This window comes from Lynx rufus, unplaced genomic scaffold (assembly GCF_022079265.1).
Source record: "Lynx rufus isolate CCGP_SWC_20201006 ecotype Redwood Valley unplaced genomic scaffold, mLynRuf1.p SCAF_40, whole genome shotgun sequence".
NCBI lineage: Eukaryota > Metazoa > Chordata > Mammalia > Carnivora > Felidae > Lynx > Lynx rufus.
Genome location: NW_025814857.1, coordinates 1,268,485 through 1,284,471, shown reverse-complemented (window position 1 = coordinate 1,284,471; position 15,987 = coordinate 1,268,485). Strand labels below are relative to the sequence as shown.

At 47.0% G+C, this 15,987-nt stretch overlaps 1 protein-coding gene across 1 annotated transcript; it reads left to right on the top strand.

Annotated features, from left to right (window-relative positions):
* The first annotated feature begins 224 nt into the window (after window positions 1-224).
* On the top strand, window positions 225-6,649 carry FATE1 (fetal and adult testis expressed 1). Its single transcript, XM_047097776.1, has 5 exons — window positions 225-330; window positions 1,346-1,473; window positions 5,180-5,286; window positions 5,694-5,772; window positions 6,518-6,649. Exons 1-5 carry the CDS (start codon window positions 225-227, stop codon window positions 6,647-6,649), a joined length of 552 nt encoding a protein of 183 aa, XP_046953732.1.
* The last annotated feature ends 9,338 nt before the right edge of the window (window positions 6,650-15,987 follow it).

The following is a 15,987-nucleotide window of genomic DNA, read 5'->3' as shown; positions in this document are numbered from 1 at the left end:
GTAGCAGGGGAGAAGGCTGTGGACCCAGCCAACAAGATACAACAAGAACAGAATGTGCTGGGTGCAAGGCCTGAGCCCAGTGAGGGAGTCTGACTCCACCCCCATGCCCAGATATATCTGAATTGAGCTCCTACCTCTTGAAGAGTTGATTTTCCAAGTGCCTCTGCTGTGCCCTGCTTCCTGTGTATCCTTGGCCATAGTTTAAAAGTAAAAAACTGTCTGCAATGGCAGGAGGCCCCTATAGAATCAAGGAAGAGATGGAAGCATCCATGGCTGAAGAGCTGGTTCCTGGAAGCTGTGTGCAAAGCCAAGAGCACCTAGTGATAGCAGGTGAGGAGCCCGTGAAATTTCCCTTTCCTTGGGTGTCTGCACCTGTGCCTTCGTGGTGGGGAAGGTGTGTGTATAGCTGGGCAGATTCATATATATGCATGTATGTGTTTGCATGTATGTGTGGCTGTGTGTGTGTCTGTGCCTTGGTGTGCATATACATGTATTTGTGGTTTGACTGACAGGGAAGCTGGGGGAAAGGAATTGATGATGTGAGCATTTTGCAGCTCATGAGAGAGTAGGATGGTACCAATATGTGTGGTCCAAGCTACCACTGTGTCTATGACAAAGCATCCGGAGGGCTCAATTTATACGATTAATCAGATCAATTCTCTCTCCTAAACCTTCAATGCCTCTCCTCATTTACAGTGAAATCCATACTCCTTTCTGTGATCTATAAGAACTGATCAAGGTCGCCACCTCAACATATTTCATACTGTGGCATGGTGACCCACTGCAAACTGCATTTATTCTTGTCCTTATAACACGCCAAGGTTGGCTCTTCCTCATAGGCTTTGTGCTTTCTGTTCTCTGTGCCTGGGATACTCTCCCTAGATTTTCCATGGCTGGGATCTTTTTTTTTCTTTTTCAGGTCTCTGCTTCAATGTTGTTTCTCACTTTTCTAGAAGTAGCCCCTACCTTCTGTCATGTTGCTCTGTTTTTATCATTTTGGGAGAATGTATCCCTCATCTGAATCTACACTGACAGATTATTTTCTGTTTTGCCCCCTCACTCCCCCTGTGCACACACAGTCAGTTGATTGTTGTAATCCTGTCTCTTGGTCATTGCTTTCCCTCCAGTAACCTAGTCCAGAGCTTGGCCCTCAGTAAATACTTGCTAAACTTTTGAACAGATGAACAGACTGGGGCCTGAGATCTGCCAGTAGATAGCAGTGAATGAGTGTTGAATGATTCCTAAGAAGTTTGGGGACCCTGTCCTCTTTCTGGTGTGTCTTGTGCCCAGGAAGCCTTGGTACAGCCTCTATGGGTGTTCCTGGGACCTCTGTTCTTCTCCCTAGAAATGAAAGAGCATGGATCCCAGCCCTTGGGTGCCTCTCATTGGCGACAACAATTGGATTCAAAGGCTGCTGACTCTGGTTCAGGCCAACCAGTTTGGAATAAGACTGCCACCCGGGCCAAGAAAATGGTACTGTATGGAGGCCTTGGCATGCATTGACTGGGTTGGGGTTGGGAGTACTGGCTGTAGGGGCTGCAGCCTGACAATGGTAGGTTGAGTAGAGCCAGATGTTGACTTGGGGAGAGGGGAGGAAACTCCTGTGTGCCATTCGGGCAATGAAGGTTAGGGAGGTCCAGCGAGAGGTCAGGGCCATCCTTTGGTAGGCTGGGAGTTCAAACTTGGGAGTGCAGAACACCTGAATCACATATTACTTGGGGACTACATGTATACTTTACTCTGCAAAACTCTAGTGTGTGTGAAATGAAACTTTCCTCTATAAATAAATAAATAAATAAATTTCTATAGGTATTTTATACATTTCTCTATATAAATATATATTTTATAGAATCTATTATATTAAATATATATTTATATATTATTTATATTTATAATGCTATATATTTATATATTATTTATATTTATAATACTATATATATATATATAAAACATAACTCACGAGTGGGACAAAGTAAGGCAAGTGGGTTCCTATGCTCCCTGGCTTTTAGGAAATCCAGTCAACTTGATACGACTATTTTGTGGCCAATCCTTTAAGCTACATTTAACGTGAGTTAAGGCATGTTCTAGAAAAAAAAGGCAGCTATATTGTCACAAAAGATACTGGGAAAAAGCAGTCTGTTTGGAGAAGAGGGAGACCTGAATGTTCTAGGGAATATCTCATTCTGTAGCCAGTCCTTGAAGTTATGTTCACTGGTGGGTGAGGGAAAGTTTTAGAAATGTGGTTGCTATACTGTTGCAAAAGTTACTGGGAAAAGACAACCAAGCTAGAGAGTAGGGGAACTTGACTGTTGGAGGGAATCATGTGAGTCTCAAGTTCTGTAGCCAGTCCTTTAAAGCTACTTTCACTGTGGGTGAGGGAAAGTTTTACTAAAATGTTTTTTATACTGTTGCAAAGATTACTGGGAAAAGGCAACCAGGTTAGAGAGGGAGGGAGACTCAATATTCTTGGAAGTCACCTGAGTCCCATTGTTCTGTAGCTAATCCTTTAAGCTACATTCACTCTGGGTGAGGGAATGTTCTAGAAAAAAAAATGGTGGCCATATTGTAAAGGGGACTGGAAAAAGGCAGCGATTTTGGAGAGGAGGATGACTTGATGATTCTAGGGAATCACTTGAGTCTGATAGTTCTGTAGTGGATTCTGTTAACCAGCTTACCATGGTTGTTACAGTGTTGCAGAGGTTAGTGGGGGTAAGGCAACAAGATTGGAGAGGAGGGAGGCCTCCCTGTTCTAGGGAATGAGTTAAAATAAAATGCCCAAATGATTCTACTGCCAAAGAATAAAGAGAAAAAGAGCTCCCAGAGACCTCCTGGGAATGAAAATAAGCCAGAAATATTGAATTGGCTTCTTTTGTCCAAAGGTAGAAGCCACATCAAGTTGTTCCATCAGGTCAGGCTCCAGCAAGCCACCCATGCCCCTGAGACTGAGGCAGAATGGGGTGGGCATGGGAGGGCAGTTGAGGCGGGGTATAAACTCTGGAGTAATTATAGTTACCTATTAGGACCGCAGGAGTACTTTAAAAAAAATCATATTGAATTTAGAAATTAGACATTTAGAATTAAGATTTATCAATTCTATTTATTATTTACTTTTGAGCAAAACAAACAAAAATGAATGGAACTGTGCCCACTTCTGAGAGAACCACAACATGAAAAGATAAAAAAGTTAATAATACTGTTCTTCTGTTTTGGGGGTGAAAAGTAGTGTGCCTTGAAAATTACATGAAAATAAAAACACTTTTTGCAATAGTAGAGGGAAGCTATGACTTGTTGAAATTCAAATTGATATAAAATGTTATATTTTATAATGCATATAATTCTAAATGGGGAGTTTCCATAATTAAAAACAAAAAAGCAACAAGACAACTGTTTTTGAACAGTTAGGCCTTATGATGAGCAACCCACAATAGGCTATCATCGACCTGCAGATGTTGTCACATTAATTCCTGTATATTTATGTGTTAAAAACAAACTATGTTATCTCAAACAAACAAATCCCAGCCACCAGTTTTTCATCCTTATGTACCTACAAATCTCTCAAAAAAACTTTTTGTCCTTCTGATCCCAATCTGTAGGAAAATCAAGGGGATGGTGTGGAAATTATTCTAGGAGAAACTCTCAATCAAATTCCTTTTTATAGTCTTGGGATTTTCTTGACAATACTGTCACTTTTATGCTATTTTTGAGGTATCTCAAGAAGAAGATGAAGAGGAAAATCAAATAGTAGTATTACTGTCAAGTACGGTTCACACAGAAAAAGACATGCCAATATCTGTGTGCACTTCTGAGAACGACAAATTTTGCATTATTATAAAAAATGGAGTATGGAGGCCACTTGCAGTTTACTGTTGTTCTTAAGAACATAGGAGGGCTGCAGATATTTCTCAGGTGATAGGCAAGACTTGGTTGTCTATTTCTCATTAAGAGTGAGGCAAATAGAACCATAAAAAAAAAAGAGTGAGGCAAATACAGCCAACACAGAACTCTGTGTTGGTGAGAACGGAGAGACATTAAGTTCTACTTTAGCAACATGGACTGTACAAAGGGCACCTGTAAATGCCAGAATGGAGAGGGCTCTGTTTTGTGGCACAACCACCCCTCTCCCCCATTCATTTAGCTCAAGTTTGGGCTTGGGGGGAACTGCCTGGCTGACAGCCAGGTTGGGTGAGAGGGCTGGATGGCTGTTCCATTTACAGACCTTCAGCCAAGGCCCCTGTCCCTTCCATCCCCCGATGGGTCCTTGAGACCACCCCAGTGTCCCTGCAGCCTCCACATCTGGGTCCTCTCTGGCCACTGGCAGAAGGGGAATTCAGTGATCTACTGCTCCCCATTTGCTTCTGAGCCATAGGCCCACTTCCCTTGGTTTGCTCTCAACACCTTCTGAATGCTGCAGCTTTGCTGAGCTCTCTCACCACCTGTTGCCTCTCACACGACTGCTAGCATTTTTTTTTTTTGCTAGCTCATCTTTTGTAATGAGCAAGCAGGAGGCTTTGCAGCCTCTGTGAGAATCCCAGCAGCTAGGCTTCAGGCATTAATTAGTTAATTCGGCCAGGAGCTCAGTGCTTCATATTCCATGCCTCCTAACTTGCCATTTCCTAACAGGACCACTGAGGCACATTGCTACTAAGTGAAGAACTCTTGGCCAGAGACATCCACTCCAGGGAGTGGTTAACAGATGGATAAAAATGAAAGCCCCTGGAATGGTCATGCACACACAGAAAGAGGCTATTGTTTCCCAGTGGCTAGGGTTCTATCTTGAGCTCAGACACTTACTGTGTATCCTTAGGAAGAAGTGCAGTCACTTAACAGGCCTCAATTTCCTTGGCTCTAAAATTGAGGTTTTCCATTCTCATCTTGGACTCATCTGATGTCTGTATGTGACAGTGCTGGCAGAGGATGGGGATCCCTGTCACTATTCTTCCTTCCCCACAGCCTGGATGGTCAGAAACTACTGAGGAACATGGTAGGTTGGAGTGGTGACAAATAGCCAACTTGTGGGATTCCCAGGCTCCTCTAGTGGTCTGAAGCTGCCAGCCTGTGATTTCAGAGGAACAGGTAGCACGTGACTCCTGATGGGTACACTATTGGTCCTGGGCAGTGTGGAGCAGCTGCTCAGCTGGGACTGAGTAGGCTACCTTTGCTGACCATTCCTTTTCTTTAGGGGCCCCAGGTGTCAATACCCAGAGTGTTGAAAGAACCAGACCATGGTGATGCCAACCCCCGGGAGTATCCTGGTGGCTTCCAAAGAAGGAGATTCCATTATGAGCGGTAAGAAAGATCCCAGGGACCCTGCAGAAAGAAAGCTGGTGCTCTTTGGGCAGGAACCACAGTGGGCCAGATGGACTGGCAAGCAGACTGACGAGGAGGGTATTGTGAGCAGCTGGCCATGCTTAGAATGTTGAGGCTCTGTTGCCTCCTTACCATAGCCCCTGAGCCTCCTGGCCTCTTGCCCATTCAGGGACTCCAAGCAACCTGAGGCTTGGCTGGGCTGGTTCCCAGCCCTGAGGCCCCAGGACCTTCTTACCAGGGAAGGGAAGGACTCAAGGATGACTGAGTCATTGTCTACAAGAGACCCTGCCTTTACCTGCTTGCCCTCATGGCCTTCCTGTGCTCCCTGCCAGGCCTGGCCTGGGACCACCAGTAGCTCTGACCCTCTATCTTTTCTTGTTTCCCAGCAACCCAGAGGCAGATATGGTGGCAGAGATTGGCCTGGAAGAGCTAAATGAACTAGAGATGGAAGTTATGAGAAGGCAGGTGAGCATCTCCTATGCTCATGGTATCTTGGGGCAGGTGGGGCTCGACAGCAATGACACCACCCTCTTTGAAGTCATCTTAGCCTCTAGCAGCAGAGTTGAGGTCATGCTCCCCTTCCTTTCCTCCCAGGCCTCAGGCCTCTAGTGACCCACCTTCATGGCAGCTTCAGCCCTGCCTCTCTTCCTGATATGTGGAAGGGAAAAGTGGAAGCCAAAAGGAGGACCAAGAGGTAACAGAAAAGGCTATAAGTCTGTGCACAGAGAATGGTGATAAGAGGTCTGGGAAAAGAGTTGTCTTCTCAAGAAGAGAACACAGCAGCCCTGGACCCGGAGGGGCATCTACCTTGGTGGCTGTCTCCGGCCCCTGAGTGTCACCCATCTTGGAGTCCTCAGTCTGGTGCTGCTGATGCCCTCATGCCAGCCTGCCCCAAGAATGAAATGCCCTTCCTCACATCCCCCAGCACAGTTGGGATAGGCTGGCTTCTTCTAGACAACTGGGTGAACACCCAATGAGTGGGCAAAGTGGCTGGTCCTATGAACACAAACAGCCTGGACATCTATCCCATGGGCCCAACCCAGCCCCCTGGTTTCAGTTGTTCTGTCTGCTTCTCACCCAGAGGCACTTTGGCCTACCAAAGGACATCAAATCCCCTTTCTGTACTAAGTTCATACTTTCCCTAGTAGTGAGCCAAGGGCTTCTCCAGAAGCCATTGGCTTGTCATTCATTAGCCTCCTGGTCTCTGCAGCTGCAAGTGATCACCTGCCGGCTGCAAGCGCTGGAGGAACAAGGTGCCACCTGGCGCCACAGGGAAACTCTGTTCTTCACCATGCTGGTGTCAGCCTGTGTCGTCAACCTGTGGCTGTGGATGCGCCAGTGATGCTTCCTGCTTCCTGAGACTTCTTCTCCTTCCTCTTCTTCCCTTTTCTCCCTGGGCCACCCTTGCCCATCCTCCTTCCATCTCCCAGCAGCTCTTAGCAGCATCAGTGCCATTTTCCACTCTGGTTATACCCCTGGCCTGGGGAGGCCCTGGCTGCTGGGAGGTAGAGGTCTGAATGGGCTGAGGCACAGCCACTTTGGAAGGTGAGGAGGGTGGCATGTGGCCCCCACAGTGGCAGGTGCTTCCTGCTTGTCCATCATGGCTCCATGGTGACCATCTCAGAGCTAAACCTTGCCTCTTTGCCCTAAGAGTCCCTTCTGTTCCATCCTCTGTGGCAGTGACTTGGCTGTCTGTGTCTTCCCAGTTTTCTCCCACATTGTGTATGGGACTCTGCATAGAGAACATGCTCAATAAAAGTTCACTGATAGCAGCAAACTCTGGTGTCTGAACTTCTTACATCCAAGATTTATGTGAGGACAGCAACTCTGAACAAAGTCACTGTTGCAGGGACTGGGATGATGCCACACCCAATAAGTCCTGGTTCCTTCCTCCCCCTCCTCCCCAAGGCTCCCTGCCCAGGTAGAGAGCCTGCTTAGGGACAGGGATTGGCAAAGTCCTTCCTGTTGGATTTATGCCAGTGAGTGCTTGTGGGGAAGAAGTTCTGTAGCAGCTTGTATGGGTCAGGAATTGTAGGCACTCAATCAGAGGAAATCTCCTGGAAGGGACCAGAAACTTTTCTATTTTCCCAGGAGGAAATTGAGTCCTGCAGAGGGAGAACATGGTCCTGGGTCATCCAACAATACTGAGACAGGGTTAGGGCTAGAATGGGTTCTCCTGTGTCCCAGACTAGGACTCTGCCTGTCTCATATAGACTTGATGGGGACAAGGCCCCAACTCAACTCTAGAGGCTGGATGCAAGGCCACATGGAGGAATCTTGAACCTCTCTCCCCCATGTCCATGACCCCATGAAGCTCACCTCAAAGTGGATTGCTGGTAGGGTAGTAGGACTTGACCTGGGTGAATATAAAGGTAGTTGTGCTCAGCTCCAGGAGGCCTTGGGAAGAGCTTTTGCCCCTTTTCCTGGGACCAAGGGATGTTTTGGGGGGCAGGGACCCAGAAGCTACTCATCGGCTTTGGTGGCTAACTGGACTTTCCCCAATCTTCCAAATCTGTCAAGGCTTCTCCATCTACAAAAGTAAGAGAGTATGTTAGTCATTAGACATAAAATAAACATGACTATATGTGTGTGAGAGAGAAAAGGGGGTGGGGGGGCAGACAGAGAGAGAGAGAGACAGAGAGAGGAGAAGGAGGATGAGAGATAGTGGGAGAGGGATGGAAAGAAGGAGGGAATAAAAGAGAGAGACTTGAGTCATGAGCTTACTTCGCCCCTGCCCCACCCATCTCTGGTGCTCAGTGGTCCCCATAAAATGAGGGTATTCTTCTACTCTTGAGTCTCAGGAACCTCCTGTCAGCCCTGAGGGATACCATACATATGGTCACTGGGGCCTGGGCCCTGCTGAAAGCGGAGACAAGAACACTTAATGAAGAAACAGTTGGGGGCTTCCCTCTTTGGTCTCAAAGTAGAGAGGGTAATGGGGTGCCAGAGGAAGTCCCTCGGTGAAATGGGGAGAGGGCTGCTGCTCTAGAGACAAATGCTTCTAGTTGGGAAATCCAAGAGGCCTGGGGAGAAGCTGAAGCCTCTGTGCCTCCTCCAAATGGGCCCTAGAGCACAAGAATCATCTGAAGGCTAAGAGTAAGGCTGGAGGACTTCTTTTCAGGCCACCCGTTCCCTCCCCACAGCCTCAGGCAGACCAGGCCCCAAAGTATAGGGACTTATTAAGGGGAACAGCGAGAAGGCCAAAGTTCCCACTGCCTTTGAAGGCATGGAAGACCAGCCAAGCAGAGTGTAGAGGCCTGGAGTTAAGGATGCCATGAGGTCTCCCCTTGAGTGGCTCTTTGAAAGCCACCCATTTCTTCTGTTCCAGCTGGCCATGCCAAAAGGCTCAGAGGAAGAGAAGGGTTCTGTAGGCTGGGGCAAGCCTTTGGGACATGGGTCTGCATGTGTGTGTGAGCAGACATGGACATGTTTGCAAAAGAAGTCTGGCTGAAAATATGTTGTGAAACAAAGGTTTACTCTTGGGAGCAATTTAGCTAAGTTGCAAACAAACAGTGTGGCAGCCCCCTGGAGAAATGCTTCTCAGGCTAGGTAAGCTAAGGTGGAGAACTTGCCTAGGCCCTGGCTGGCCTCCATATTTTGCCTTGCAGTGTGACTACTTGGCTACCAGCCTTGCCTGCCCACTCCATCTATGGAGCCCTCCAGAGCGGAAATGGAGCCAAAGCTTCCCTATGCTATTCTCCATGGCAGCCTGGGAGACAGGCAGTGGGTCCTTCTGCAGAGTTCTGTTATGGGCCCTATTACAGGGGTTGGCACCTCCTACTAGGCCCTCTGACTATAATCCATTGGGAGCATCTGCTTCCTTGATGCTGTTTCCCTGCCAAGCTGCTCTGGCCTTGCCCAAGCACTCCAGCATTAGCCCAACCCATCTCCCAAGAAGGTTTGAACTTCTTGGGCAAGTGGAGGAGCAGAGAGACTCATTTATACTTGGATGTAGTGGAAGGGGTTCTTCTGGAGTGTGCTGTTTATTGTTCCTCTATGAAACTTCCTATGGGCTGCCCAGGCTTTGCATTAGAGGAGTACATAGCTGATGCCCACACTGGATCAGGAGCTGCTAGAAGGAAGGCACTGCTTCCATTGCCTTCTGCATCCCTGGCATTTAGTAGAAGTAAAGGTCTGGTAGGATGGCCTCTGACCAGGGTCCCTGGAGAGCAATTCTGACCTGATTGCCTCCTGAAAGGAGGGCTGGCCTTGCCTTAGTCATACAAGTCTGGTCTTTAGGACATGCCCCCTGTGGAAAATACTTTGGCGTAAAAGTAAGTCAATTCTGAGCACTACTTTCTTTGGTTCACCTACTATGTGTCAGCACATTACATTTAAAAAATAATTACACAAGTCCTGCTTGATGATATCTTTCTGAAAACAACAAACATTATAGGTTTAGCTAACAAATCCCTATATCTCACAATGTTAAGCCCCTCTATAGAACTAACTCCCATGTTCAGCTTGGTGTGCATCCTTGCAAACTGTCACTGTCACATGCAGATACACGTACTTGTTTGTGTCCTGGGCCTTGTGCACACAATCTCATGTAAGCCACCCCATGCAACCCGCTCAGGGATGAGGTAATTCCCCAGCTGTGTGTACAGGTAAGGAAAACTGTAAGCCTCTGGTCATGTTTGCCCCACTGGACTCGTCCCTAAACCCCTATCATCCCTGGCAAAGGCTGAAACTCAATATTCTAGTTTTGTCTCAGGTTGGCTTCCCAGCAGCTGGGGAAGCCTGGCAGAGGAAGGTGGGCATGTGGAGAGAGAGATGTGAGGTGCATGGAGGGGGCTCTGTTGTACCTGGTAGCAGGCTGAAATCCCGGTCTCTTGCAAAGGAGCTAATGACTTGCCACCCAAGGGTCCTTGACTTCTTTCACTTCCCCAACCATGGCCCCTCTTAGAGTCCAAGTTCAGACAGAGCTGGAGAAGAAGTAATGGGTTCCTCTCCAACCTTGTCCCACCCCAAGAATCTCTTTTGTTTCCCAGGTTTCTCCTTGGTTTGCCATCTAGTGAGGTAGTCTGGCCATGACTGTGACCAAGACCAGGAGGCAGCTGCATGGGGGCAGTGAGCTGGCAACTTTGAGTCCCCAGACGCAAAGCCCTGAGTGATGCATGCTCCATGTAAGCGAGGGCTCCTCAGGGAGCTTGGGAGGGGCTGGCTCCTAGGTCTGGGCAGACAAGCAGCTCCCACAACCAGGCAACACAGCATTCAGCCCTTACCTGCTTATAGCCTGAGGTGTAGAAGGCCCACAGTGACAAGGTCACACATCCAGCCAGCAGGCCCAGCAGCTTCTCCGGTGGGCAAGTGCCACTCTGAGCCAGGGTCTTGAGCTTGCTGCAGCTGTGGGCATGAGCTCCTCTGGGCCACTGCCAGCCTCTCCTGTTGGTGTCAGGGAGAGTGGGGAAGCTCTCTGACTGGGGGGCTCCCAGCTGGGTGGGGATTAAGGGACCCCACAGGCTTGGGACTAGGAGCACTAGGAGGTCACTGCTGGCGTCAAGTGCTGATGATTCCCCAAGGTCTTATCTCTGATTGGAGGCTTCACAGACGGACCAATGGATGCTGACTGTGGCCAGGGGACAGCCTGCCTCTGAAACCATCTGATTGGTAAGGAAAGGGACAGGCATTGGGTTGAGGCAGCCACTGATCAAGGGCTGACACCATCTTGTGGCCAGGGCTGGTGGTCTCCATGTGGTAGGGGCAGGAGCCCATGAAAGTGTACAGGTCCTAGAGCCTGTCTTGACATGGTATTTCATGTGATTGGTCTTCCCAGGAAGCTGAGGGAAAGTGGCTGTGTGGGGAACCATTGTCCCTTGTCATAGCAGCTGAATGAAATCCTGGGGGCTCTAGGAGTATGTAGACACAGAGTTCTATCTTAAGCTTGGTGCAAGGCTGCTAAGTCTTTGTTCTCTTCTAGGAGAGTGGAAGAGAGTGGTTTGAGGAGGCTTGAAGTAGAGGGGCTGAGGGGCTACTTGGCCAGACAGAGTTTGGTGGGAGAGAAGGAGAATCTTGTGGGTCTTACCTCCTACACCTGCCTCCACTGTCTGCCTAGCCCAGGGCATTTCTGTGTATCCCAGCCTCAGAGCATGGGGAGTGTGACACTTGGAGCTCCATGGCTCTCTGTATATGAGGAACAATGGAGGTAGGGGTGGGGGTTATGTAGTGCTTCTTTCAGAACTCCTACTGGGATTTCAGTCTTTGCTTTCAGCCCTTTGAGTTCACTCTGGCTTCTTCAGAAGAGCCTTGAGGAAGAGTTACCACTACAGGCCTCTCAGGCTTTGGGAGCCAGCCCTTCTACCATTTGATTACATCTGCAATCAAGTTTTTGAAGCTTCTGACTGAGGAAAGATTCCACACCCAGGCCTAGGGCAGGGACAGGCTCTCCATTTTGGCCCCTCAGCTGAGCTTGCCCTTTATCTCAGCTTGACCCCAGGCCAGGAAGTGTCACCTCCATCCATGTTGGCCTGTGGCATAAGAGGCATCTACTGTTGAGGTGGCCTAGTCTCTAGATTTCCTGCCAGTGTCCTGTCCCTGCTGTTGAAAGAGCATGAGAAGAGCCCTTAGTACCACTTGTGAGGTAAAGCCTCCAGGGTGATGGCTGCCTTACCTAAAGGGAGTGACATTAAGTGCTTGGACTGGATACATGTGCTTTGAGTTGAACCCCAACTGTGGCTGACAGGGTGTATACTTGGTTGGCCCTTAGGTGCCATGGTGGCCTCAAAACTTCTAGGACCAGACCTGGCCACACCCCACCAGGCTCCAACATGAGATGGTTCCATAAGAGATGAGGTTGCAAAGATAGGTCTGGTGAAATCCAGAAGAGATTTGAATGCCCAAATGCAGAGTTTGGAATTTGTCATGTAGATGATTCATATACCCATTCAATAAGTACTAACACACCATGTACTTATTCATGTCGATGTAACTATCTTGTGAGGGATAGACAATAAGCATGTAAGGAAATGACAAGTTTATGATACAAATAAAGTGGGTAAAAGTGAAAATAAAACAAGATATAGATTTGGGAAAGTGCAAGTTCAGGAAATTCATTCATTCATTCATTCATTTGTTCGTTCATTCAGTTCCCAAATACATATGTGCTTATCATTGGGCTAGGCTTTTGAGATTAATGACTAAACACAATAGACAAGTCCCTGCTCTGAAAAAGTTTATTTCTAAGGTGAGGGCATCTGCCCATTCCATGGGTTTTGGATGCAGAAGTGACAGACAGACCCTGGTATAGACTTACTGAACTCACTCTTGTAGTGTGGAAGGTAGAGACGAGGTAGGGCTGTGGGTTTGGAGGCAAAGAAGCAAAGAGTCAGAAGGCTGTGACAAGGGTTGAGGCCAGGCCTAAGGCAACAGCAGTCAGGCTAGACAAGAAAGAAGGTACTGAAGGAAGGTTTCGCCAGTAGAACCAACAGGATTTACAGATGGAGTGGGGCATACCAAGGATGATTCCTAGCTTTCTGGACTAAGCACCTGTGGGGGGAGATGTGGCTTTCTCAAGATAAGGCACTGGGGAGATAAGAGTTGGGGCTGGGGTCAGAAGGTCATGTCAGATTGGGACATGTTGAGTCCAAGGCCCAATGACTGCCCCCAGGAGATAGAGATGGCCAATGGGCACCTGGGGATGTGGAGCACAGAAGGGGCTTCTCAGTGGGGACAACAGGTATTGGGGATATGAACTACTATCTCTAGGGTCCTAGCCTGTCCTAGGAAGAGCCTCCCTCCCCTGGGGTATGGACTGAGTGTGGCTGATGTCAGAAATAATGCCCTAACCCCAAGTTTGTAAGGAAATGAATTCTGTTTTGGCAAAAGAAGCCAAACCATGGCAAGTTTCTGATGTCATGGTGTCTACACTAGAGGCTGCAGCCCATTGCCAAAGGAATGGTCAACTGTGCTGGCCTACTAGACCTCTTGTACAAAGCCCTGTCTCTCTGGAGATTTTGTTCATTCAACAAATAGTTCTTAAGCACCTGTTTCTTAAAGAAGCTATGCTAGAGCCTGACCTCAGGGTGGCTGATGATAACCAAAAGTGGAAACATCAAGGATTTACTGCCTTCCAGGTACTTACTCCACCTCCAGCTTGGGGTTGCCCACTCTCAGCTCCTGCTAATTCTCCTTTGCCATAGCTGGGCCCCTTTCAGATGTCCCTCAAAGCCTGGGGTACAAGGAGTCACTGCAATTTCAGCTCTACAAGAGCCTGCAGTGCCTGGTGCAGCTATGACCTAACTCTCCTCTTGGTAGTCATGCCCGATTTCTTGATTCTGTTCACCTTTCAGGCTCGCCCTGTGGCTGAGTGTGCTTTTGGAGCCAGATTGCTTAGGTTTTAATCTGTGAAGTGGGAATAATAATACTATCAGACTCATCAGATTGTGAGGATTAAGTGAATTAACTCAGGTCAAATACTCAGCACATGATAGCTACTGAATGAGTGAGAAGCTGCCTCTGTACCCCCAGGTTCTAGCTTCTTCTTGGTTCTTCTTGTCACTGTCTGCCTGCCTGCCTACCTCCCTGCTTTCCTGCTTGCTTGCCCTTACCTCCCAGCCACCCATGGTGTGCATGACTCACCTCTTGGTACCATCCTTTGCCTGCAGCCTAGGACCTTCTCTGCTGTAATGGCTAGGATTGAATATCTGAGGCACTAGCTTCTGGCTTGAGACTTGGAGCCCACCTTTCTAGGCTGTCAGTCATGGAAGAATTCCCTTCCTAATCATAGAATAAAAACTCTGGCTGGTATTAACTTGAATCTGAGGCCAAGATGGCCTGGACTGTAAAAGAAGTTGGGATACTTGGTCACCTGGAGGGACTCATGAGATTTCCAGGAAGCGGCACTGGAGTGAGTCTCTCTACTAGCAGTTTCCTCTTCTGAGTTGAGTCTTCTGAGATTCCTCAGAACTGCACTAAGGTTTATGTTTTCTTACCCCTCTCTCCATCTCTTCCTTACTTTCATTCATCAATGTGTATATCAGTGCTTTCCAGGAGCCAGCTTCAGTGCTATGTGGGGATGCAGTGCCTAACAATGCAGATACTGATGCCTGCCCTCAGGCAGTGCACATTCTAGTGCAGGACGGTGTTGACAAGAAGGGTGGCATAGTGTGGATTTCACCCTAGGACTTTGAAAACTTGGTGAGAAGCTGTGCACAGGGAGACTGAGCCTGGACATGCTCTTCAGGAAGAAGCTTGAGTACCAAGCCACACTGAAGGCCAGAAGCTGAAGGCTTGAAGTCTCAGTTGGTCACAAATGTCTTTTGAAAGGCTGATGGTGATGGTGAATTCAGTGTGATTTGGGATGAGGTGAACTGCTGTCGTCCAAGGGGAGCCAGAGAATGATGTCCAGTTGGAAGTTGGAAGGAAAGCCTGAGAGACAGATTTTGCCTTTATTACTATCAGGTCCTACCTTTATTATTGGACATTTGATTTCAGTTTTACTTTTGTGACTGTACATAATGTGTCTTATTTCTCTGGTTACTTTAAAGATTTTTCCATTATCAATGGATTTGCAGAATTTGATTATAATGTGCCTTGGTATCATTTTCTTGATTTTTCTTGTGCTTAGGTCATTGAGATTTTTGTATCTGTGGGCTTATAGTTTTTCTCAAAATTGAAAAAAATGGCCATTATTTCTTCAAATATATATTTTTTTCTCTCTCTCCTTTAGGAACTTCACCAACACCTATATTAAGCCACTTGAAGTTGTCCTATGGCTCATTGATGTTTTGCTCTTTCTTTTCCTGTTTCTCTTTTCTCTTTGTGCTTCATTTTGGACAGTTGATTTTTTTAAATTTTTTAATGTTTATTTATTATTTTGAGAAAGAGAGAGAGAGAGTAAATGAGAGAAAGAGAGAGACAGAGACAGAGACCAGCAGAGGAGGGCAAAGAGAGAGAGACACACAGAATCTGAAGCAGGCTCAGCTATCAGCTGAGCTATCAGCACAGAGCTTGACGTGGGGCTTGAACTCATGAGCTGTGACATCATGACCTGAGCCAAAATTGGATGCTTAACTGACTGAGCCACCCAGGCATCCCTCATTTTAGATAATTTTATTATGTTAGACAAAATACACTAAACAACATGAAACTTGTTGTCTTCAAGTTTACTAATCTCTTTGCAACATCTGATTGGCAATTAGTTCTATCTAATGTACTTTTCATTTCAGAATTTGTAGTTTTCATCTTTAGAAGTTTGATCTGGGTCTTTTCATATATTCCATACTCTTACCTAACTTTTTCAACATATGGAATATAGTTACTTTAAGTATTTTAATACCCTTGTCTGGTAATTTTACACTTGTATCAGTTCTGGATTTATTTTAATTGGTAGATAATTTCCTCATCATTATGGAGACATTATCTGTATGCTTGGTAATTTTTAAGTGGATGCCACACATTGTGAATTTTACCTTGTTGGATGCTGGATACTTTTTTTTTAATTCTTAAAAATATTTTTGGGTCTTGCTCTGGGATGAAGTTATTTGGAAAGGGTTTGATCCTTTTGAGTTTTGCTTTTCAGACTTTTTCAGTGGGACCAGAACAGGGTTCAGTCTAGGAATGAATTATTCTCCATTACAGTATCAGGACCCTTCTGGATACTCTACCCAATACCCCATTAATCATTAGGTTTTCTAGTCTAGTTGGTGGCATCAGACACTATTCTAAGCCCTGTGTTAGGGT